Source organism: Diorhabda carinulata, chromosome 5 (assembly GCF_026250575.1).
Source record: "Diorhabda carinulata isolate Delta chromosome 5, icDioCari1.1, whole genome shotgun sequence".
Lineage (NCBI taxonomy): Eukaryota > Metazoa > Arthropoda > Insecta > Coleoptera > Chrysomelidae > Diorhabda > Diorhabda carinulata.
This window is the reverse complement of record NC_079464.1, coordinates 18,954,652-18,981,999: the sequence shown is the minus strand read 5'-3', so window position 1 is coordinate 18,981,999 and position 27,348 is coordinate 18,954,652. Positions and strand designations below refer to the sequence as shown.

Here is a 27,348-nt window from a genome sequence, read left to right as displayed (position 1 = left end):
TACAAAAAAAGAACGTTCATTGGCTATTTCTTAGGAACGGATTGTATTACAGTGAAATTATGATAAAAATACTTTTAAATTATTTTTAGAATCTAAGTTTCACCACTAGAAAGCATATTTGGAAATATAAAATAAATTTTTGAAAATTTATTAAATCAAGTGGCAATTTACGAGGTCTGGTTATTAAATAATGAGACTGCGCGCCTAGAGGGCGTTTTTTTCACAGGACTAACGTATCAATCTCAAATTTCTCGTTAAATTGGAAAAAACTCCGATTGAGTGCTATAAATTGTTGCAAGAGGTCTATGGGGACAATTCTCTGTCTAATGCACGTGTTTTTGAGTTTTGTAAGCGCTTTAGTGATGGCCGAGAAAGCGTCCAGGTCGCCCGCAACTCCGGAAACAGTAACCAAAATCAACCAAATTGTGCATGCAGTTCGTCGAATGAGTATCCGGATTACTGTCGAAACTGTCAACGTCGATAAAGAAACGGTTAGAAAAAATTTACAATAAGAATACACCTGACAAAAGTTACAAAGCTGGTGCCAAAAAATTTGACTCCTGATCAAAAGCTATTGCGTCAACGGATCTGCTCAGATTTTCTTTGAAAGGGACCCGATTTGAATCGATGAAAACGGTAAAGCCTAAAACGACAGAGCGTATGGAAATGTGTGTGTTTCGGGGGGTGTATATTGATATAATAAAACCCTTTTTCGTAACCCGTCTCGTTATTCAATAGCCAGACCTCGAATATACAATAATTCATTCTACTCGTTGTAGTCTATACCTGTAAATAATTCTTAGGGGGAAGTGAGAACCTTGTTATGAAAAAATACCTGTAAGTCCGGTTCTGCTCAAACGATTTTTATAAACTTGATATTTTTTGGAACCAGTTTTGTCCAGTTAATCAATTCAATTAGTAACGTGACTAGTAGAGGGCGTTGTGTTACAGATATTCTCTTGATTAATTTGAATAAAAGCATGAAAGTTTAACTCTTTTAAGATTATATTAAATTAGTTTCTCCTTCTTAGTTTCGAGATATCTTAAAAAATGTTAAAAAACCATTATTTCAATAAACGATGTGACAAATCTAGCAATTAGCGACTTAGATAACTAGATAAGTAATTAGTGGCGCTCTAAGTAGTCGAGCAATTTTTTTACTTGAAATCAGTCGCTGACATAACCTAACATATATGAAACGATGTGCTGGTCAACCTTAATGTTGTAAAAACATGTCACGACGAATGGCTATGGGAACGTCTTCTAAAAACACTGACAATTTGTTCCTTAAGACGTCTAAATATCTTTCACCATCAACTTTTTCATTAAAATAAAATGATCCAATAATTCATCGAACAACGACCTTGATGTTGGTTCTCCTGTATTCTCTACCATTACTATGAAACGTTGTCTCATTTGTCCACAGAATTAGTGGTATTACAGGATTATTTGTTGCCACTTTTGATAGCTAGCTGCAATAATCAAACCTGGTATTAAAATCTCGAACATTCAGACTCAGAAGTGGGGCCATATGATTTGGGTGCAATCCAAAACAATGGAAGCAAATCTCATAGAAGTCCTTCGTACTAGCCTAGATGTTTGATGAGAAGTTCTCGCCGTCTACACGGATACGGATACGGATATAATATTTTGGATCAATACTTCTTATTTTCCAGGTCGTATATGATTTGATTTCTTATCCTTTACACTTTTTCTGATGTTATATTTTCCCCCCGAAATCCGAATTGATGCTTTGGAATGATAACTTTTTGACATAAATTAAGAAAATCTCGAAATTGCTTAAGATATCATATTACTTTGAAGTCTTTCACTGTCAAATTTCATGATATGATATTAATTACTAGCTCAAAACTCTCGGCGACTTGACTAAATATAAAAAAATCGAGATTCGAAATAGTTATTTTCCTAACAAGTGCGGAAAGTGATACTTTCCCGCACGCGACTGCAGTTGTCCCGAACGACGCGGAGCGGAGTTCGGGCAAGCGGTCAAGTGCGGGAAAGACACTTTACGCATGAGTTAGGAACATAATTTTTTCTACGACCGTATATACATAAAAGTATACCAACCCATTTTTCAAAAATTATTTTATTCCAACAAACATAATAATATACAAAATTTTAACTAAAAACTACTAATTATTATAAATATTAATATTTAAAACACAATTTGTTGTATTCTGTAGACTAGTAAGAGTTGCCGGTCCCAGTGGAGTTATTTGGTTTCAACTGGAAGGTAGATGACGTCGGTGAGGATGGCATCGGTTGCAGGTCGCATAAAGATGACGATGACGGTGACGGCAACGGTTTTAAGTCATTTGTAGTACAGAGAAACTTTTTACCATCGAATAGCGGGACCATAATGTATTAGATTTCAAAACCTTACTTAGGTCTGAAAAATACGCCAGAAATACCTCTTCCTTATAAGTTTTGGCCCCTTTCTCCTTACACCATGTAACAAAATGGTCGTATTGCTTCTCATACTTTAGTCTGGATTTGGCAGGTAACAGCTCGGAATCAGCTTCATTTGCAGCCTTCAAAACGGCTTCGGGAAGTTATTCGTCGGATGAATCCATTAATATTATTGTATCGGATTCGGTTTAATGTGGTTTAATTTAAAAGAAGATTGTTCTTATTCGGTCACTTCCAAGACGTTTTGAACAACTTTGACGTTTTAGTAACAATTACACGCTTGGGTTGTCATAGCAACTGATATCAAACCAGTTTTGATATTTGTTTCTCCTTTGAAGAATGTCACTTTCCCGCACTAGTGCGGGAAAGTGACACTTTCAAAACTAAAATGCGTGCGGGAAAGTGGGTTAAAACGCACGGTCGTAGAAAAATATATTTTCAAAGAGTTGCTTTACAAAGTGATCAATTTCGAATCAACAAATCCCATTCGAAATTGTGTCAACGTAACCGAAAATAAAGGAAGCGACGCGGTTGAATTTCAATCTATTTGTGGCAGTTGGGCTTTCCAGAGAATTTATTGACTCGTCTCGTGGTGTTGATGAGCGTGAAAACGATACAAATGTTTAACCGACTTCGAACCTGTTTGATAAATTTGTATAAATCGCAATCTATCTAAAGTTCATTGATATAACTACATTTTAAGCCATATTATAATATTAATTATTTATACCTGTTTAAATTCACTTGATTTTTGTTGATATGTTCACCGATATTAAGTTATTAGTTACGTAATTACTATTAAACACCCACCATATAGCCCTGATCTACCTCGTCTGACTATATAACGTTCGTGAAGATAAAACTCGAATTAAGAGCAATGACGTTGAAATGCTCCACGATTTTCAAGATGCATCATATTCTTCTAGTGTTTTAGAAGCTTCAGTCAGTATTTTTTTTTATATGATTTCTCTTTCTATGGTAGGCAAAGATCCCATGGACTACACTGCATTTATGCATTTGGTCCTGTGAAATTCAGGTTCAGAAATGGTCATATTCTATTGGTGAGGATTTCCTCTAAACATAACTTCACCAGAATTCACTATTCATGTTTAACAAACGATTGGGTTAGGTTAGTTCAGTTCAGGTTAGGTTCGGTTAACAGGGTGATCTCCACTTTTCAGCCAAGATCCACTCGGAGGCCTTATGCCTATTGTGACACCCTTGCTGACTTTTCAGTCAGCACCATTTCACTCCCCTTCCCTATTTCTTCCGTTGCCAGGTCCTTGCCCCCTTCCTAAGCCTTTTCAGTTTGCAATGAAGTGATTCAGGTCCTTAACACCCAGCTCCGCTGCTTCTTCCAGACATTCCAATGTTTCCCTTCCCATGCATTATAGTCGTTTCGACGCCAATGCTGTGCGATGACGATTGGGTTAATCTTCCTCAAGATATTGATTCTAAATTTCAGGAATCTTCCACAAATCGTGGAAGACGAATTCTTGTACAAGGCTGGCAAAAAAATAACACTTGAAATAGTTATAAGTGTTATTATTAACAATCTGTTGCCGTTGCTTTCCTATCTAATAGATTTGACACAGCATCGGTTTTTTATGATTTCTTTAAGGCCTTCGATTGTGTTGAGCTTCCTAAAATCGTTTGTGTCTCAATTTGAATAACAAAAAACAACTGGTACGAGTTAATAATTAAAGTTTCGTGTTATTTACCAGTTTGTACAACTACCTCAGAGATCAGTTTTAAGTCTTTTTTTGGTATTAATTGAAGATCAAAGAATGGGGTATGAACAAAAACCATGTGTACAGCTTTATAAATGATCTGTGGCTCAAAAAGTCTTACGAAAATGACACTTGAACATACAAAAACGGAGGTGAAGGCAAATCAAAGGATATAAAAATGTTGTCAGATCAACCAAGGACTAAAATATGGAGATCTTTTAGCCACTTCGATGTTCAATATGGTGTTAGAAAGGGTAGTACGTGAAAATAAGAACAACGCAATTACTGACATACGCAGACGAAGAATTAATCCTTTCAACATCGGAAAAAAAGCTTAAGAAGATCTGCAGAACCTTCATAGAAATGGTACCACGAAAGACAAGAGCAATGAGAAGTTTGTTATTACAACTGAACGAAGAAAAGACAATGAGCTTAAAACAAGTTCAAAGTTATGTATTTTTAGGGTGGTTATCAAGGACGACGTTCACGAGGGAGAAAAGAAAAGGGAATGACTTCCATGCAATGGTTCCAGAAGGCCTGCATTGAGCACTTATAAATATTCATTAACGATATCATACACTTACAAATTAAAGCTTAATAAGATTTATCTGTAGTCGAAACTAGTGTCATCTTTGTTATTATATTTTAAAAAATATAAAACGTCAATCCTTCCTGCTCTTTACATTTTAAAATCCGGGTGGTTGATTAAACAAAAAAAAAACAAAGACACCCATTCAAAATTACTAGAATAAAAAATGTGATATAGATTCTATTTAAATTGTGCATTCAAGTGATTGTGAATTTTTTTGCATCGTAAAATATTGAGCTTTCAACTGAACGTGTAGGGACGATAAGAAACAAGTCCTCAATCGATTCAACGACGTTAATGGTGGTATTTTTGATAAAAAATAAAACAATGTATTTTAATATGATAAAACTTTAGTTTTAGAAATCTCGTATCACATAATTCAAGTAGACCGTTTTATTTTTCGTGAAAGAGTTCTTGGAAAATGACTACTGTTATTGTTAGTCAACAATGTATCTTTAAATAATCGTAAGTGATTAAAATTCAACTCTATGTGAAGATAAAACCAATGGCGTGAAAACGAAAATTGCAGTTTTCGAATCATACATACAAACAATAAACTGCAAACACCGGCATCTGACTAAATTCGAACCGTCACAGACAGGCGGACATTAACAACGAACAAACAGCTCATGATGATTTTCCCATATTCATTCAAAACAATCGGTGACAATAGTTTGATTTATTATCTGTCATCGGTAACTCTGGTCGAATAAATGAAATATACTTTTACTTTTAAATTATGGACAATGATGAATCATACAATTCTTTATAGTGACAAAGATTTATTAATTGATTTTAAAAACAATTAATGCCCTAGTTTCGTAACATTGACGCAGTGATTAGTTAATTTCCGGCATATTTCTTATATTACGAGGATTGCTAATCAAGTTTTGAGATATGGCAACACTGATGTGAATATGTCAAATCTGTCATTGTCATCATAATGACAGTTCTAGGGATGAATGTACTCTGAATGTGTTGTCTTACGAGTAATGTTGAGTTGTTTACAGATACTTGAAGCATTCGTATGGATAAAAAATTGAAATAAGTAATTTTCGATGACTTTCGAGGTGGATTAAACCAATAGCAGTTTGACTATCAACTCGAATTTTGGTAAATTCGTAAATAAGTCGCCCAAAAATGGATGGTGTGACGGATAACCCTCGTATCTATTGAAATCTGACAGATTTGTCTTGTTTTGACAGTCATATAAAGAAAACTGATTTCGTCATTGAGTAATTAACTTGTTTGTAGTATCAAATAAACATTATGGTACTAATAATGTGATTAAAAGTGAAATATTGAGATGAGAAAACGGATGTCCACTAGAGGGTGTAGCATCCTTACCGGTAGTAGAAGAACAATCAAAAGGACTAACTAAATTTGGAATACTTTATCAAGAGGAAGTTTTTAGTATTCTGTTCGTGACATACTTAAAAAAATATGGTCTTGATCGATCTAAACAAAACCTATCTTATCATTTTTAATAAAAAGAAAAAACTCAATATCAAACCCATCATTTTGTGGTTGCAATTAATCGAGTAGAAGACAGCGGGGACTCACTCTAACTAGTGAGTCAAGGAAGTCTTCGCTATTCACCAAATGATCCTGCTTTCGATGTAAATTATTACCTCTCAATATATCATTGGAAATCGTGTTCAGTAAAAGAGTCACCAGGATGAAATACCAAATTTTGAGGACCAAAATGAATGAATAGGATCAATACACCATATTTTAGATGGATAGAAACCAGAACCAAATACTTTGGGAGTAACAAGCATCAACTTAAAAAATAATGATCGTAAACACAAGATTATGATCTTATCCAATAGTCAGTTTCATAAGATCTAAGATGATTTGAGTATGCTTGAATAAATTGAAGTAGAGTTTCTCCTATGGGTTCAGGAACACATTAGAACAAAGAAAACTGAAATTGTGGACAGATGTGCTAGAGTTGGAGCGGATAAACTCTTCGAAAGACTTTGTGAAATCGGCTGCAAGACAAAAAGGAAAGGAATAAAAACTATTTTTGAAAAAATCTTTGAGGGTGGAGATATACAACACACACTCATGGCCAAAGCACATATAACCCAAAAAGACATCCTGAATGTACTTAAAAACAATTTTGAAATATGATTAAGAGTCCAGTAGGGTATTACCGCTTCAATGAATACCTTGGAGGTTAGATTTAACATAGATAGCAACGTGCGGATTTTGTTATGTTTTAAGATGAAACTTCTATCTATCTTTTAAAGGGTATAAAACTCGAGAGAATCACACCTGGGTCATACGATAAAAGATTTCAGTAGCTAGAAACATTCATATCTTGAACTTTCTGAAAGGATTCAATTTCTTCTTATAGTAACCTTTCTACACCTATATAAGTTAGTAGTTCGTCGTTCTAATCGAATTAGTATATTTATGGTACTCATATTGTCAAATTTGATTTTGACGCTCAAACACTCATTAAATACCTGTCGCTATTGCTATTGTTTCTTGAGAGCAGTGCAGCACTTTATTTGTCAATGGTGTCGAAAGATGGACAAACATAGTGAAGGGAATCAAAGACACAAGTTTGTCGTTTCAGACGACATTGTAAAACTAATGTGGAGCACAAAGAAACTCACTATAGTCATTGGCGGCTGCATATCATGAAGAAATGCAATTCTTGTTTCCAGATACGATAAATGCCTTAATCCTTCAGGTGATTAAGGAGAGATTCATATTAAATCCTAACAAGATGTTAAGTTGAATCCATTTCAAATAATTATGCTTTAAACAAAAAATAGGAGAATAAGGGACACTTTATTTAGATTATCTCTTGATTTTATACCTTACTTTTGAAGACGACCTTCCAATAAATGAATTTATTAGATCTTCCATGCTTGATGAATAGATATCATCGCTTCAATAACACAAACAAACCTATTCAACATTTATTTCTAATTTGTTGATCAAATTGCTTTAAAAAAATTTTTGAGATTATCTTATCACTTTATTTGTATTTAATGAGCAAGAAATAATCTGATGAAGTTAAATCCTGTAACTACGGATGCCATTCCACTGTTTCTTTTTCTCCGATCCATCTATCGTGGGTTCTTTTGATCTACCTCTTTCGAAAGGGAAAAAATGTGTGTAAAAATCTACTTTTATTTATGTAGTGATGTTGTGTCAGCTCTATTTTATTATAATAACAAAACAAATAAGTACTAGAGCCAGATGATGACAATTTATATTTGTTTTGACACACATAAAAAATAGATTCAATAGACACCAAATGATTTATTTATAGTATTTAGAAAACGAAGATATCTGGGACTCCCTCGAGAGATTTATCCCTTCTAAAACAAACATAATATAAGGTGAGCTGTATCCCAAAGATCCTGCTATAAATGTACCCGGTGAAGGTGGTACAAATCAACCAATATTTGAAGCCCTAGAATTGGTGTAAACACCATGAGAATTAATCTTCCGAAAATACAAGACTGATCTGTAAATGTTGGTCCTTAGGCCGGCCAAAATGAAATTTTAAGATTCTGTCAATTCGCGCGGAGCTTTTTATCTGCTTTTTATAAATACGGACGAGCTTTTTATGTTCTATTATTAACAATCTGTTGCCGTTGGTTTCCTATCTAATAGATTTGACACAGCATCGGTTTTTTATGATTTCTTTAAGGCCTTCGATTGTGTTGAGCTTCCTAAAATCTTTTTAGAACTTTTCACTATAGCAGACTGTTTATTCACAGTAGTTCTTTCAAATAATTTATATTTATTCTTTTTGTTCTAGAACTTTGTTGAATTTCATCTAAGTATATAAATTATTTGTGTTAACGCAGTTAGTTTTAAATAAATAATCGTAGTGACAAGGATTAGTGAAAGTAACTGCAGAAATTATTTGAATGATATTTATAAGTAAATTATTATGAGTTAAGTGCATAGTATAGTGTGTAAATAAATTAAGAACGTATATTTACCAGTATTTTCTTTAGGGCCTATCAAAGTTTAAAAGAAACAACCTTCGTACAAATATAATTCTCTTATATAGATTTTGAATGGTTACTCTATAATTTTATATTAATTTAGAGGTTTCTATGAAGTGTCCTTGGTACTTAATTAAATATTTATTACGCTTTCGCCAATCAACTTTCCATCTTCTGCCTGTTCATAGCAGAAGTATAAAAAATTGTAGTATGAAAACGAACGGTCTCATAAATTGAGTGGAGTCATATTTTATTCATAAAATTTTTCTCTGGTGAATAGATCTCATTACGAATAGATCTAATGAAATGTCTAGACTGGTTCTAGAAGCCGATTGCTTATTATATAATACAAGGTATGGAATTAAATAACGAATTATTTTCCAGTGAAAATATACTGGAATACTATTAATTTTTCTATAACAGTCTTGATTTCAAGTCTCTTCTAATTTAAAATTATAATTTGATAGAGATTGGAAGTAATCAAATCATTAAATGTCTTAGAAAAAACTAATTTTGAATCAAAAAAGACCTAAAATCAAGACGATTTAGAAATAGAAATATGTCGATAGGTTTAAGAAATGGGAAAATGAAAAATTCATACTAATTTTTCAACTGCTCTTCAACAATTAATAGTATCTATCATTTGTTGGCGACAAAGTATTTTAAAAAATAATAGTTTTCAATCAATTATATATTTTCCATTTTACTCAATGACCTTTTAGCTTCATGATTCCGCGCTCATAAAATTTCTAGTCTTTATCAGCAAAAAACTAAACCAGGTGCAATTGAAGGTCATCGTCATTTGTGAAAGTTTGAAAGAATTCTGCAAACTTCAAAATAAATGGTAATCAGATGGTGCCAGATCGGGGCTGTATGAGAGATGTGACATCACTTCCTAGCCAAGCTCCAATAGTTTCCTACAAGTTGCCAAAGATGACAATTCTGACCGCTTTTTTTTATTTCTTCATCCAGTTTCATTGATTGTTGACAGGAAATATAAGAATTCATCATTTGATTACTTGGAAGTACCTCAAAAAACACAACATCTTTATAACTTCACGAAACTGACAGCATGAGTTTTTTTTGTTGTTTGTTTTTCAGCTTTCGATGTGGTTTGTGCTGGTTTACTCCATGATGTTATGATTCTGTGATTTTTTTCAAGAAGAAGTCAGCTTCATTTCGTTTTTTTGTCGATATTAAATCAATTAGAATTTCCCATTTCGTTTTCAGTAATTCGTTATCCTGACCAGTCTATTATCTTCGAATGGTTTATTGGCTCTAATAATCGCAAATTTTCTGATTTCCCACTTTTTTTAAACAATTTTAGTTAATATTGGTTTGATTATAACCGTAATTTGAGTATGAGGAACCCTATCCAAACTTTCCTAGCAGATAATCATCGATATACATCATCCTGAAAACATCAATCTTTGGTTTATTGTTGGGATATACTCATAATATATTACGGGTTAACCTGTCATAGCTGAAGTATGAGCCTTCAGATTTACATAATAATAGAACAGGGAGAGAAAACATTCTGTTTCATCAGATTTTATTCGAATAATAAATTGATTGATTGAATGTCATTTCAAAGAAACATGACACCGAAAAGAATAAGACGCCAATTACAACGAGGAAATTTGATTAGGTAAGTCAAATAAAGGAATAAAATATAAATACTACAACAAAAAATCTTGTCTTGAATTTGATCATTCCAATGTAGTTGAGAAGGCGTTCGAAATTGAAGTTGGAGGAAGTTTTTATTCAACCAGATTCTCAAACCAAAATATTCGTTTTATTATTATCATTACTTTCTATTCTTTCATCTAATTACTTCTTCATTTGTTACCATTGCGGTACAAGGGATTTTGGGTGCTTCTAATACTTTTTTGGTCCACCACTCTACTACGAAACTCCATAAAATAGGACAGAAAAAACGTAATATCTTAACATTTTTATTTTTATTTCAAAAGACAAATCGTGACTCTTTAAGAAGGCGTTGCAACTGTTGAAGGTGGATCTTGCCTTTTCGATGCATACCCAAATTTCTAGTTGATGATCCAATCCTCATTCGTGATATTTACATTGTTTTTTCTCTAGTTGATTCATTCCTTATCCATAGTAGTACCAAGGAATTCATATAATTTGACTCTAGTTGATTCAATTCTTGTCCATTGTAGTACCAAGGCATTTACATTGTTTTTTTTTCTAGTTGATTCCTTCCTTATCCATAGTAGTACCAAGGCATTTACATAGTTTGACTCTAGTTCATTCAATCCTTGTCCATTGTAGTACCAAGGCATTTACATTGTTTTTCCTCTAGTTGATTCATTCCTTATCCATAGTAGTACCAAGACATTTACTTAGTTTGACTCTAGTTCATTCAATTCTTGTCCATTGTAGTACCAAGGCATTTACATTGTTTTTTTTTCTAGTTGATTCATTCCTTATCCATAGTAGTATCAAGGCATTTACATAGTTTGACTCTAGTTCATTCAATCCTTGTTCATTGTAGTACCAAGTCATTTACATTGTTTTTTCTCTTGTTGATCCATTCTTGACCATTTAGTCTATCTGTCTCATAGAGGGTTTCTCTCAATCTCCGCTCTAAGTGCAAGTTAAAGATGCGTGGAGATATTATATAGCCTTGATGGTAACCTCTTATTTTTTTCACTTCTTCTGTGTGTTTTTCTTCAATTCTAAGATTTCCGGATTGGTTCTAGTAGAGGTTTCCAATTATTCTCAAGTCTTCAATGCTAATTCCTTTTCTTCAATCACCTCCCGTCATCTTCCGAATGGAAGCCATACACATCGCAATTCACGTCTTTTCATCTTTTCTATCAGAATCTGCAATGTTAAAAATGTTTTTCCAGTACCAACAGTATTCATAAACGTGAATTTGGCTTTCACGTAATTTATAAATTCTATTGAGGGTTTCTTGTCTGTCGGTTTCTAAAGAAATGCAACGAACTCGGATTTTAACCATTCGAATGCTTGAACTTCTGGTTGTGGGACTTCTGATCCGTTCTTTACTTTCTCTATCTCAAAGTTCTTTCTTCTGTCTTTGAATAGTTTTTCAAGGTTTACTTTCCAGTGATTGATTGTTTCTTTAATATCTGGAAACTTACAACCGATATATTTAGAAATCTGTGTTGAGTTCATCTGAATATATCCCATCTTCAAGGCAATCCGAACATGATCCTTGTTTTCAAGTAGGATCAAGCAAGACCAGAATCTCGTGTCATATCATTATTTTCAGTCGGAGTTGAAAACAAAAAATTAAACGATGAATTTAAAGTTCTATTTACACATGTCTACATCAAGGACATTTAAGATCTCTACAGATATTTAAAGGAATCTGTAAGGATCCGTTTTAAGCACTTTTTTGCCCATTAAAAACATATATATGCTTCCTTTACAATAAATTGATGTCTTAATGGAATCGTCTTTATTTTATTATATTATATCAAAAATTTTGATTATAGGAGTACCTTTGAAGTTAAAGTCTCAATATTATTGAATTTTCTTCTACTACGCTTCTACTACGATTAGAGTCTAAAGTATTCGATTCAAACGAGACTTTGAAAGCTTCATATATATGTCTGCGAATTAAATCCTTTCGAAAGCTCTCAACTCGCTTCACGATATTACCATTCGCTTAAATGCAGTTTGGTCAAGCTTTATCACTTGAGGTTAATGACCTTCCACTTTAACTTAGACGATAATATGAATCTCTTCCCTTTGCAGCCGTAATTTCATCAAATCCATTGTATCCTTCTATATAGATTATATTAGAATCGTTGAGAGAAAATTATTAACATGTCTATTTTAAACTTTCAATCTAAAAAGACGTTTGAGTTCATAGTACAAGTGCTTCAACGTTTTTTGACAATAGTAAAATCACGACTGACTTCATGCAGTTAAAACATCTGGGAAGAGGCTGTAATTATTATGGTAGCAAAGCCTCTAAATGAGGCTAATTTCTCTACTAATCATTTCAAAATTAAAAAACATCGTGCTAATAAAAGCTGGAAACTTTTTGACCTCAAGAATGTCTTCCTGACATATTCCAACGGTTTTGGATTTTTCCACACAGTTAGGAGTTTCCAGTTGAGTCTAATTAGATCGAGTGAACGTCGAAAATCTTTTAGAAACGAAAATTTATGGTAGTAGTACGTTTGGTGAAAAGAAAATCTACGATTTATAGATTTACTAGAATATTCGGCTGTTAAAACGATTTGTGAATCGCTCAAACGAAGCTCGTGTCTTTTGGTGCAAAGAGATCCTGGAAAAATTCAATACCAATGATTCAAAAGACGTTTTCAAGATCGTGACAGGCAACGATCCAAAAATTGAACAATCGGCAAGAAATAATGAGGGAAACCAATCGCATTAGACTAATCACTCTTCACCACGACAAAGCGAGCTCCCGTACATTGTTTTTGAATAGTCAAAACATCGAATTGTTGGGTAATCCGCTGTTTGACACCAAATGATTCCTGCAGATCACAAATAAACTGCGAGGTTAACACCTGAAGAAGCGGTTGATGCGTTCAAATCGCACGTTTTGGAGGTACCTCAATCGGAATTGAACAAATGCTTCGACGATTGGCACAAAAGTTTGTTCTAAAAACTTTTTAAATGGTTTGTTTATAGATAACATCAATCGCTTAGAATCGGATATATAATATATAATTTGAAACGACTACATAAAAATATTAACCTGTCGATTATAAAATTTATTTTCACGATTATGTAACAGCGTAAAAGATTATCGTTATTTTCTTCCATATCCTCCGTCCGAATCGTTTCTAGAATGTTCTTTCATGCCAATACGGCGCTCTTATGAACATCATATCTTGTGAGTTACGGGAACCACGGGACCGTTCAGGTTTCAAACCCGGAAGTAATTTGGAGTTTAGTAGAGATTCGTAAACGTCTCCGACAAGAATGATAACTTGAGGATGTCACTGCCTAATATGGGAAGCAACTATCTATTGATATGATGAATGTTTAATGAGCTGGACGTTGTCATTTCAATGTTAAGCGATTATCAGTTAATAAGAAGACAAACTATTTTAATTTAATTGTATATTTTATAAATTTCTTCAATTTCTCACTTCTTATCCCTTTTATATATGTTTATGTTTCTAAATCATCTTGGTTTTAGATCTCTTTTGTTATAAGATTAGTTTTTTCTAATAATTTCTCCTTTTTCAACATTTATAGTTGTTTCGTTCTTACGAACCATTTCTTAAAATTCTTTTTTTCGTGTATTAGATTCCGTTCCTAGAATTTTTGGATTTTTTGTTTTTTTTTCATATTTCATAGTTCGTTAATGCAGCTTTATTCTTTTTATCGTATTGATGACCTTTTAATCTACTTTCTGAATACTGAGATGTTTGTCCCATGTAGATATTATGTATTATGTATAATACCATATGTCTATGTAGTGTCTTTGATAGAATAAATAAATTCTACACTATCTGAAGGCCAGGAACGACTCATTCTCGAAGATTAATAATCCACACCTTTTACAGGAACCACCTGTACAATGTAAATAAGGAAAAAATAGATTTTTCCATCGATTTCTTAACAAAAGAATACTATTTGCTTAACTCGAGTCTTATTGCCAATAAAGAACCCTTTCAAACTCAAAACGCAACCGTGAGACAATCTATATAAATCTCAAATAACTATTTTTTAACAAAAATCCGTCCCTTTTAGAAATCTTAACAAACAATTTTGAACTGGCATATCTATTTAGTTATCCTTATCGATAAACACCTTCAAACCATATAAACCTAAAGCAAATCGGCGAGACAATCTATATAAATCTCAAATAACTATTTTATAGGCATTTTTTAATACGAATCCGTCCCTTTTAGGAATATTAACAATCAATTTTTGAACTGGCATAACTATTTAGTTATCCTTATTGTGATAAAGACCTTCAAACCCTATAAACCCAAAGAAAAACGGTGAGACAATCTATATAAATTCTAATTAACTATTTAATAAGTATTTTTCAATAAGAATTAATCCTTTTTTAGAAATATTAACAATCAATTTTTGAACTGGCATATATATTTAGCGATCCTTATTGATGAAGACCTTCAAATCCTATAAACCCAGAACAAAACGGTGCGACAACCTTTATAACATGCGAATAACCATTTTATGATCAATTTAAATGAATCTTTATCATTTTAAGGCATATTAGCAAAAAATTTTGAGCTGGCATATCTATTTAGTTATCCTTATTGATAAAGACCTTCAACGCCAAATAACCCAGAGCAAAACGGTGGGACAACCTTTATAAAATTCAAATAACTATTTCATACGTATTGTTAATGAAATTTTTTCGATTTCAGAAATATCAACAGAGTATTATCGGTCTATTTAAGTCTCTTTACTAATAAAGATCTTTCAACCTCATATACCAAGAACAAAACGATTAGACATCCTTTATATAATTGAAATAATCAATTCGAAAGTATTTTTGACGGTATTCGGTCTATTATAAAAATATTACCATATAATTATTGAGTCTAATTGTAATGAAGTTTGTTCTTTTCTAAATATAGATAATTAGTATTTTTTTGTTGACTTATCGTATTTTTAGTAAAATTTATCAACCACTGTCATATTTTAGCAACTGATGTGATCAATCAATAAGCCAAAATTCCAAAAGTACTGCGATTACTGTTGTAATTATTTCGCGGTCCACTGGATATTTCTCATTAATTTACATAGACAAATGAAAACAATAATCCCAGCGTACAAACCAATCGAACATATTTGGTATGTATTTCGACCACTCTATATGCGGTTTCTACATGTGACGTCCAAACTCATCTTAAATTCGCTTCGATTTGGAATACGTGCCTAAACTAACCTCAATTTTTCACATACAGTATGGTTCATATTTATTTTCTAGTTTTCTGAAACCGCGCTTCAACTTGGAGGAATTATCAATGATTTGTTCATAGCGAAAACTACTAAAATAATTGAAATGATTAAGTCTTGGGAAAAATTGAGAACGAATATATAATTTTATAATAATAATAATAATTTTTCTTCTTCATCTTCCAATTTTGTCTTTTGTCACGTTTACATTTCTATAACTCAATTTTTTTACTTTTTTGTGTGTTTAATATGTCTCATGTTTATTTACATACTTTTTCCTTTATTTCTTACTCTTCTTATTTTCCTTCTGATTCTATCATCGCTATTCGCTTGGCTTTTTCCAGATTTGTTCTTTTTTTCTCTCTGACTTTGTTTCTTATTATTTCGTATGCTTCTTTATTTGCTTCGCTTTTATTTTTGTTGTAAACCATCCTGCTTTTTGCTACTCCATTACACTCCTTATTTTTTTATATTCATTATCTGGTTTTGTACTTTTTATCATCATTTCTTCTAAAGCTCACCCATATGTTACTCCATCGAATGACTTAAACGCCTCTACTAGCGTCCTTTTCGATATTTTTTTCCATATGTGTGGTATATAAGAGAGCTGTGGATACCAGGAACACTGTTAGTTGGTATTTGGCAAGAAAGCGTTTGACTTGGTTCCGTTTCTTTTAGTAATCGCTCTTGGAAACTATCTACAACGTTCATTCTTGTTTTGGTAGACGGGAACGATGGAACTTCCATTCAATTCTCATGCTAAGTGAGAATTGCGTTCTCCGATTCGTTTTTTTGTGTACAAAAAATGTTCCTCCGGTGGATATTCAAAGATGGATCTGCAGACATCCATGACAAACAACGTTATGGAAAGCCATGGTTTCCTAACGAAGTTATTGCGAAAATAGAAGACGAAATACTGAAAGATCAGAGGGTGACATTTTGAGAGACCGCTCTGGGTCTGTCAAGGTTTGTACAAGGTGAGTAACGAAAATTTTGGGAAATAACAACAAATGGCAACGTGCGGATTTGGCCCTCAATTGAAGAAATTTTTAGGAGGGATACACAATCGACGAAGAGCTAAAAGAAGAGGTTATAAACTATCTTAGTGAGAATACGGCAAACTACTCATCCTGTAGCTTATTTTTTCAATAAGAGTTTCCTTTTATCCATAATTTTTTGAATAGTATGTAGAAAATGTGTTCTTTTGATATCCTGATAGCCTCTTTCATTTCTTTACCGTCGTCTAATGCCATTTTGGGTGTTGACAGTTCTTGGAATTCCTCGTTTGTTAATCTGTTACGGCCACGTTTGGATTCAGTTGCTCAAAAATTGAACGGTCGTGAATCATGAGGAGGAATCTCCATACATTCCACAGCCCTTCATTAACAAATATTCGAGTCTCAATGTTCTCCATTTATACGATTATCAAGAATAAATTGATCGTCCAAAATGACATTTTGGTAGCGCATTCCCAAATATATTCCTCAACTTTATTGATAGATGCTGACATCTTCAGATTGAGATCAGAAGCCAGAGATATTTTGATTTGAAGTGCCTTTTACTTAACGAAGATTGATTTTCAACAAATTCCAAAAAAGAATAATGATTTTATAAATAACTGGTCGAGTGTACATACAATTTGAATGAACCAATTTGTACGTGAAAATATGGAAATATGGATAAAGTCATTCACGGAACATTGAGAATTTTATTATACGTAAAACAAGCGATTCTCCATGTACTTCTTGTTCTATAAAGTCCGAGGATATTATAAATACTGAATTTAAACCATTTTATTAGACAGGATATATAAATGGTGGTTCAAAATGCCATTAGAAACGATATTTCTTCACGAAATATCTGGAAAAGATCTTCTTAGTTATACACTTCGGAGGATTTGAAACATTTATACAAGTCGGCAGACAATTCTTTTAAGTTTGGCATGTTCGTGCTTCAGACAGTTGTGTCTGGTGCTCGTCAAGTAGACGCGTTTTCAGGATTCACATTTCAAGAAAGAGTTTTTTTGGTTAAGACGTATCTCAACGGTTTGGAAGACGTACCAGGAATTCTTAAAAACAGGCTCTGTTGTCGACGCGCCGCATTTTGAACGAATGGACGAGGATGATTTCGATCGCAGATTAGAAGCTTGCGAGTGATACCATGGATGCAGTACCAGAATCCAATTTTGTGGTCGAATGAAGCAGCCTTCAGGTTGAACCGTACGGCTATCAGCATTAGTGCGTGTACTGGAACGACCAGAGTCCTCACGTCATCAATAAAGAATAATTAAACCTTCCTGGGGTGTGTGTGTGTGTGTATGTTCAAACAAGTATCATGGGTCCGTCATTCCATGCAGGATGCGGGATGTACCTTGATTTTGTAAAATGGATAGACAGACGAAGATTTCTTAAGTGGTCCGCACGATCATGTGACCTGATACAATGTAATGTTTTCCTGTGAGACCTTCTTGATGACAGCGTTTTTCTGTTTCATATGACTAAACAATGAAGCTGTTATCTTCTTTTGCCTTCAAATAAGACAACTAACGAGAGATATTCAAAGATCTACTACATTTGGAAAATATGATGCGTATGATTCAAGCATTACCATGATTTCTGGCATACGAATACGATGCCTGACTACGAATACCTACGAATATGATGCCTGGCTAGTTTTCGTATCTGATATGTCATTTTTTATATCTACATATCAGAAAATAGCATTGAAATGAAGTTTTCTGGTACTTAATGATTGGAAACAGTGACCGAAATCAACAAAATTGTGCATGCAGATCGTCGAATGAGCATACGGATAACTATCGAAGTTCTAAACAACAATAAAGACACGAGACACGAGACAAATTTCCGTGCGAAGTTAGTGCTAAAAAATCCGACTCCTGACCAAAAGCTCTTGCGTCAACCGGTCTATTCACATTTCCTTGGAAGGCTAGAAAGGTAAGAAAAAGATCTGCTTTGAAAGGAACTGATTTGCGTCGATGGAAGCGATAAAGCAAAAACGGCAGAACTCCTGAAGACCATCACCAAAGAAGACTTCCAGCACTGCTTCGATCAATGGAAAAAAGGTATGGAAAGGTGTGTGGCAAGGGGAGGATAGTATATTGAAGGGGAGCATTCGAATGAAGAATAATTTTTATCATAAAACTCTTTTTCGTAAATTTTATGTCTACATAGCCGAAATTGAGAAACTGGAGTTTATAAAAAATCTTCTGATTAAAAACAATGTAAACAACAAACTAAGAAAATGTTTTATATGAAAATAACTGAAACTGAAACACATCCCACTCAAAGGTGAATATGAATATAGATGTAATTCTATTATGTATTTATGTTATCGTCGAAATAACAGCTGTTGATAAAACAACGTCACACTCAAGTGTAATTCGTGACAAAAACCCGAATTGATTTACATGAAATCACTAAAAGATTTAACTGACATCAATTTGAGTTTAATAGTACAAAAAACAATGATATATATAATTAGGGGTTGAAATAAGGTTAATAAATCCCCATTCTTGCAAAATGAAAGTGTTTCTGAGTTACAAGCATTTAAAGTTACGAAATCAGAACATATATTCAAGTATATATTCTAAATTATACATTCTAACATTATGAATTTTTAATGGATGTCCACGTTGGGTATTTGACGGAATAAATAATTCTAAACTACTATATAAAGTCCAGAGATGTACAAAGGTTGAACTCTATGAAATTTATGGTTTAGGAGATATGTAGATGTTTAGATCGTTGTACATGCCAAGGAAACCGTTTGCTATAAAGAAACATTCTAAAAAAAATTATCATAAATCGTAATTATTTATTTGAAAATATTTACAGGAGCATTATTTTCACGGAACACCCTGTATATTCAACATGATCTCAATATAGCACTATTCACTTGCAATTTTACATTGCAAATCGTTATTTATTGTCTTATTGACCTGATTTGGTTTCTTTCGATTTCTCTATGTTCCCAAATTTGAGTTTTGACAATTGAAGACATGATGGTAAAAAAAATGCAAATTTCAAGTGGAAATTCTACTGAAAAAATATTCTTCTTGATAGTCAAATGCAGTTAATATAACTTTAAGGAGTGGAATGAAGAAATTATTACTGAACAGGGAAATTATATAATTAAATGAGATACAGAGGGTTTTAAAAACAAAAAAACCAGTGACTCTGTTCTGTTAAATTGCTCTAGTATATCATTCTTCAAAACCAGTAAAAAAAGGTTTTTAATCTAATTGAAGCTTTGGTATAGTGTGGATTATTGTTTTGAGTATAAAACTGAGTAAACATTGTTTATTTGCGGCTCATGTTGAAGTTGTTTCTGTTTAAATTATTCTTTTATTCGTATACCAGCAAATAGGAAAAAAGCGAACGGTTTTATTAGCTAATCCATAAATCCTACCAAGCCTTTTTGCTCTGTTATTGGCACAGGTGAGTAGAGCTTTTAAAAACAAACGAAACTAGAATTGCGATGGGAATTTTTAATTATTATTCGCTACAGAACAATATAATAGATGATATAATGAATATAACTTGTAAATCAGGATATACGGGGTGTCTCATGATGAGTTAAAACTGTATATCTGTATATTGTAAAATATTTATAGTGAAATCATGAAAATTTCTACGTTTGGGTTTTCGGATACGATTTTTTTAACTGAAATATTTTCAAAATGTCTGCTTCTACCGGAAGTCGACTGTAATTTTGTTATTCTAAATGGAACACCCTGTATATGAATACATTTTTGAAATCTACATAAAATTTTAGTATACTTTTGTCTAAAAGCTTTATTCGAAAAATGCATACTGTTTGATTTATTAATTTTTTTTGTGCAAACCCTTATAAATTATTTTTTCTCGAGGATACCCTCAAAGATATGAAAATGATTTCTGCTCGGTTGATTTCAGTAGGGCTGGACGTATTTGAATCTATGTTGAGAAATTTTTTATACCATGGTTTATACCATTTCGGTGGAAAATGATTTTGATTATACACTTTCGAATGAAGAAAATCACTTCTATTATTGTCGGAATAGAAATGAGTCAATAGGGAGATGAAAGGGGGGGAAATTTGATTTTTTATGTGACATTGTGATTTATAGCGAAATTAGACCTCCCATGAAAAAATACGCTTGATAAAAGTTGTAGAGAAGTGGAAAATCTACAACTAATATCAATTATTTTCTTCACTCAACCTCAAAATTTCCAAAAAAAAATTCAAAAAACTATTCTTAGAGTTTTTAATTTTTTTCGTACAAAAAGGTTCAGATTCTCATCAAATCTAGTAAGAATGTTGTTTTTTTGGATCTAAATGATATTTTATTCTATATTTTGAGAAAAACATTTCGTTTTTATAATAATGGAATTTTTCTAAAAAAATTTTTTCGGAAATAGTCACCCTATCATAGAAAAAATTGTATATTTCGGTGGAAAAGATTTTGACTACTCACTTTCAAATGAGGAAAATCATTTCTATTATTGTCGGAATAGAAATGGGTCAATAGGGAGATGAAAGGGGTGGAAATTTGATTTTTAATGTGAAATTTTGATTTATAGCGAAATTAGACCTCCCATGAAAAAACACGCTTGATAAAAGTTCTAGAGAAGTGAGAAATCTACAATTAATATTAATTATTTTTTTCAGTTAACCTCAAATTTTCAGATACAATTTCAAAAAACTGTTTTTGGGTATTTAATTTTTTTCTCGTACAGATGGGATGAAAAACTCGATTTTCAATATAAAATCATGACTTTTGACGAAATAAGACTTCCCATGGGAAAATACGCCCTATAAAAAATGTAGAAAAGTGAAAAATCTACAATTTATGTTGTTTTGAAGTCGATGAACACGAATATGATGACAAGAAAGGTTTATGAGTTACCTGCTACCCAGGATGGACAACATCCACATCGTCTACTGAAATCCTGTGGAAATTCGTTACGAAATTGGCCAAATATAAACATCCTGCGGGCTTTAGAGATCGCTAACCACGGATGTAATGACAGAAAGAGTGTATAAGTTTCTTACTATTATTAATCGCAGCTACATTAACTTCGTTTTCATATTTTATTATAAAAATCCATTCATTTCTCACAAAAAATAGTAAAAAAATGATTTAACGTTAATTTTTTTACTGCATCTCAATTCTGTTCCTTCATTTCTATCGCCTCCAACTTCATAGTTTCGTCTGCAAATTATTTGAGAAAATATTTTTGGAGCTCACTACTAGTCAATGCAATTTTTATGGAGACTAAATGCTGCTCTTTCCACAGGACTTTGATAGACGACGTAGATATTGGCGACGTTGAACACCAGGTACCTCGTAGGCCTTTTTTGTCATGATATTCTTGTTTAACGACCTCGAAAACCAGTAATATTTCCCGAGTTATGAACTTTCAAAATGCATTTTTCCATTGTACAAATGCAATTTCCTTTTCTTATTAATAATTTTTGTTCGCCAAGCTTCTCGAGGCTCTGCCGAATCGGGTAGGTACGTGTTAATGGTTGCATTTCGAATTAGTGAGTCTGGAAATGCATGCTTACGTAGTTCATCCCCTAGCTTCATCTTTTTTACTTATACATACATAGGATACAAAAAGAAATCTATGAATCCTGACTGATGTAATCAAATATTAAACAGCGGTGGTGGTATTTTTTAAGCAACTACCGCCACCTCTATGTCAGACCAAGTACTTCTCGCACAAAGTTGGTAAAATGGAGACTAAAAAGTCGGTTACAAACATACAAATTATTCAAAAGTGATCTCAAAGCATTCAAATAACCACACTGTTGCCAAATTACCCAAGATTACACCAAATTTTTATTTGATTTAGTTTGAGAGGACTACAAATTTGATTGGTGTTCTGTATCGAGATGTTGAGAAGTACAGTTTAGTGCATAGGTAATCAGAAATGTTGTCAAGGTCACAAATCTGAATTAGCATATCTCCTATTTATCATATGTCTTCTTTACTATCGATTTTTACTTCAAACCACGCTTGCAATCGAGGTCGTAATAGTTTTTTGAACTATATCATTTCTCAGATCTCATTTTTCACATCATCGATCATCAAAAATATTCGGGGTCCAACATATTCTATTAACAACAAACAAACTTGATGGTTCTAATCTTAAAATCATTCATGAAATATTAGATTGTGCTTATTCTGATTAAAACTCGACATAACCTCATTTTTCGACCTAACAATATTTTTCAATCACGTCCCGATACTCTATTCTTCCTGTAATAGCTCAATAAGACATGACAGGCTCGCAAATCACTTAATCAAACTAATTTATGGAAGGAGGCGTGCCTGCTAAACCAGTAGATCTCAATTCAAAACCCTTCTGTCCGAATTGAAATTGCCAAGTCAACTGATCCTTAACCTTCGCACGGGAAACGTTGGGTTTCGGTATCTCCAAAAGACATGGTTGTCTAACACGGACTGAAATATTAGTTTTGTTGATAACAGGAAAAAATAAAGGGTCGAGGGAGAATTTCTTTGTTGTTCTTCTTTTAACTCAATCATATTACTTTTAAAAAATTTATTTTTCCACCAAGTAGTATACGTCAAATTGTTTTTTCAGTGGTTTTCAGCGTGTCTTGAGCATTTACATCAATAGGTACATGCTAAGAAAAACTTTGGACTCAAAGTTTTCTCGAATTTCGATGTTGGAGTTGGACGTTGTGCCTCATAACTGCAAATTGATTTTAAAAACTTTTTGTAGACCTGCAAGTAATTGACAACTGTGATCAGCGCTATATCATCCAATATAGTTCATTGTGACACAATCTTAATTGTGATTATTTGAGTTCTTTAGCTAAGTCTACGATCCAGATGTATTCGAGTTGGACATGAGCCCTTTATCTTCATTCAATTTAATGCGCCATCGTTTGAGTCTGATACAGATGACATTGAGGTTGATTTGCAGTGCCCGAAGTGCAGCAGATAGGTCTCGGTAAAATCAAAGAGCTGCAGTCTCATGTGCATACAAGATGTTGCATCTAGTAACAAAACTAGCGATTTTACAGAAAAAATACGCATGCGCTAAAAGTTAGCTACTGTCAACTGTTTAGCCTAGAGTCTACTCTTAAGAACGCGATGTGTACCGACTCTGTAAACAAAGCAGTATAGCCGTTGCCTTTGTTTGTATAGGGACCGCTTATTTTGGTATTACCATAAAAATGATCACCGGATTGTTATGAAATTTCACGTGAAACTTGGAAAAACTACAAATGAAAGTATCGAAATGAATTTTTGTCGCGTTCACTTGTTTTTTAGTAGTTTAAGCGTTTCTAAGATCCTGGAGATGATTCGCTTTCGGGTCGTATTTCCACGTCAAAAACTGCTGTAAATATGGAGTCTCATCTACATAAGAAACGTGGTTATCTCTTAACGAGACTAGATTTTATGCCTAAGTCTACGATCAACATGTATTTGGGTTGGAAATAAGCCTTTGTTGATGTTGATGAACTTTCTTTCTGGCGCTTCTACAAAAAAAGTACGCATGCACCAAAAGCTAGTCACTGTGAACTCTTTAGCTTAAAGTCTACTGTTAAGAACGCGATGTGTACCGTATCTGTAAACAAAGCAGTGTAGCCGTCGCCTTCGTTTGTATAGGAGCTGCTTCTTTTTGTTTCTTGATGTATTGCTGACTCTATATGAATTGACCAATTGGAAAGGACAGGATTTCTGTTTGTTGAAGCTATGAAAAGAAGCGTGCGTGCTGGAGGAATTGACAGAAAAAGACTGTTTCAAACAATGGAATATGCGCTGTAAGGATACAAATAGTCGAGATATTAAATTCAATACTGGAACTCTTGAAACAATTACGAATTGAAAGACCTTCTTCCATGCAATATTGTCAAATTGTGCTATATTTCTGAAAACCTGCAACAAAACGAATGTTAGATTTTGGATTGATTCAAATCGAAAACACTCTGGGGGTTGATGTTGATGAGATGGTTTCATTGAAAATTACGTCAAACAATTCAGTAGTGATTCAGTGATTTGTGTCAATTCTTTTTATACTAACTTTATTTTTTGTTTACAGGAAATCAACTACGATTCCCCGAGAGGTGGAGTGAATGTCATCACCGAAAAGGGTGACAACACAGTCAGCTATTTGTTAATACAAAAGGCCCGGGACTCAGATTCGGGAAAATATACTTGTAATCCTTCTAACGCGAATCCCAAGACACTTACAGTACATGTTCTGAATGGTAAGTGACGTTTTAGGTGATGGAAGGTGGTTTTTGGCAGATAGAGCAGATACTTGAATATAATAGAAATACTTTGAGGGTTTGTTTATCCTTTTCAAGAGCCAATTGATGGAAAAAATATGATAGAAAGAATAATCAGTGTATACACTGAGATAAAAGGATAATGAAATATAGTCCAGTCAAATTCATATTATGTTTTTTGTTAGGGTGAAAGCTACTTCTTTATTAGTTGAAAAAATCTCCTATATTAGCATTATTTCGTCATAATTGGATTATAATCAATTATTTGTTAATATCTTGACACCCTAGATTGAGTTTATTATTAATTGGATAGATAAAACCCCTTTGAATCATCCCTTAAAAGCAGGTAATTTTAAAATATGCTTGAAAAATTGTAATTAAGTTTTGAAATGATTAAAATTGCGTCGCAATAAATTTATATTCTTGATATCAATTTCAGCTCCCTAATTTCTCTATTCTTCGGAATCTACCGGGTGGCTTTTATTTCCTAGAGGTGAAACAACTTTTTTATTACAAAAAAAACTGAAAAATCTCATATTTTAAAATTATTTGCTCAGAATAAAGCTGAAGTGAATGGAGTTTATGTATATCTTGACACCATAGAACGAGGTTTTGATATATTTGATGGATAAAACCCCTTGGAAGCTTCTACTTTAAAAATAAGTTCCGAAAAATCGTTATTATATTATAAAACGATAAAAAATTGCGTCTTTTTGAATTCAAATTCTTTATTCAAATTCTTATTCCCTATTTTTCCTTTTATTTGGAAACTACCGTATGCTTTTCATTCCCTAGGGGTAAAACTATCCCTCCATTACAAAAAAAAATGAAAAACCTCAAATTCTAAAATAAATTGATCGGTGTAAAGTTGATGTGAGTTATTTATAAATATCTTGACACACTAAAACGAGCCAAGAACCATTGGATGGATGAAACCCCTTTGAACCATCCCTTGGAAGTGTCTAATTTCAAAATAAGCTTCGAAAAATCCTTATTATATCGTAAAATTATTAAAACTGCGTTACATTGAATTCAAATTTTTTATACAAATTCCAATCCCCAATTTTTCCTTTTATTTGGAAACTACCGTATGCTTTTCATTCTTTAGAGGTAAAACTATCCCTCCATTACAAAAAAAAATGAAAAACCTCAAATTCTAAAATAAATTGATCGGTATAAAGTTGATGTGAGTTATTTATAAATATTTTGACACCCTAAAACGAGGTTTTGATACATTTGATGGATGAAACCCCTTTAAATCATCCCTTGAAAGCATCTAATTCACAAATAAGCTTCGAAAAATCGTTAGCATATCATAAAACGATTAAAATTGCTTCATATTGAATTAAAATTATTCATTTCAATACCAATCCCTTATTTTTCCTTTTCTTTGGAAGCTACCATTCCTTGAGGGTGAAAACTGCCCTAGCATCATTTGGTCAGAATAAAGTTGAAGTGAATTATTTGAAATTGCGTTGTATGAAATCTAAATTGATTGACTGAAAATATTGCTGGCTACGACGCCCCAGCCCTTATGAAAAAGTTTTTTCGTATTTAATTAAAAACAATTCATCGGTTATATAAAATTTGTTGTTTTTTAGACAATTCAACCCCTACTAAAATCACCTCTCATGATCAAATATATGAAAACTGCGTTCATTTATTTTTCTAATTAAATCCTTCAATAACTTATTGATTTTTTAACATACAAACTTGAAAAAAAAAATTCGAGGGTTTCAATGCCATAACATCCGAAAGAGTTGATACCGAATGACTTGAAGAAGCAACAATTATTCTAAAATCTTCCACTTTGACGAAGTGTAAATAAATAAAAAGTTATGTTTTCATATATTTATCTATTTAATCGGAATCTGATAGGAGTTTATATAATATAATTAATAAAAGTTGTTGTTGCTAACACTATTTGGACTAATTAAAAACATCTTCCGGGAGTATCTGCATTTATTAATATGTTTGCTGAGGTATATTAACCATCCACATACGCGCCTCGATTTATTTTCAAACAAATTCAGATTGTTCGGGAAAGTTCTCGAATTTCAAAATGGCCGCTCGCGGCGTAGATTTAATTACTTATGTTATCCGCTTATATTTTCCACCTTAATTTCGACAACGTCTATTCAAGAAATTTTATCTCGAAATTTGCAAACTACGAATTTCTCAGCGGTTTAACAAAATTTCATGTTTAGAGAACATAAGGACACACTGAATGCTATTAACCTTACTTAGTTCAGGTTTTCCATATTTGCATAAGCTCTAGGTGTTTATTCACTTTTTCTATAGCAGTATCTTAGAAACTTATTCGCCCATAGAGTGCCAGTGATAGATGATATTCTTTCAGAAATCTTCAAACTGAAAACTGGGACTTCCCCAAAAAGATGTTAAAGGCAGAAAATAGTTCTTATATCCAAATACTACATCA

General features: G+C 32.9%; 1 protein-coding gene across 2 annotated transcripts in view; it reads left to right on the top strand.

The window, feature by feature from the left end:
- Window positions 1–27,348, top strand: part of LOC130894092 (cell adhesion molecule 4-like) — a 239,150-nt gene that overhangs the window by 185,723 nt on the left and 26,079 nt on the right. For both annotated transcript variants that reach the window (XM_057800671.1, XM_057800670.1), the window contains exon 6: window positions 24,719–24,887. In XM_057800671.1, the coding sequence (XP_057656654.1) occupies window positions 24,719–24,887 (169 nt within the window). The remainder of the gene's footprint in view (window positions 1–24,718; window positions 24,888–27,348) is intronic.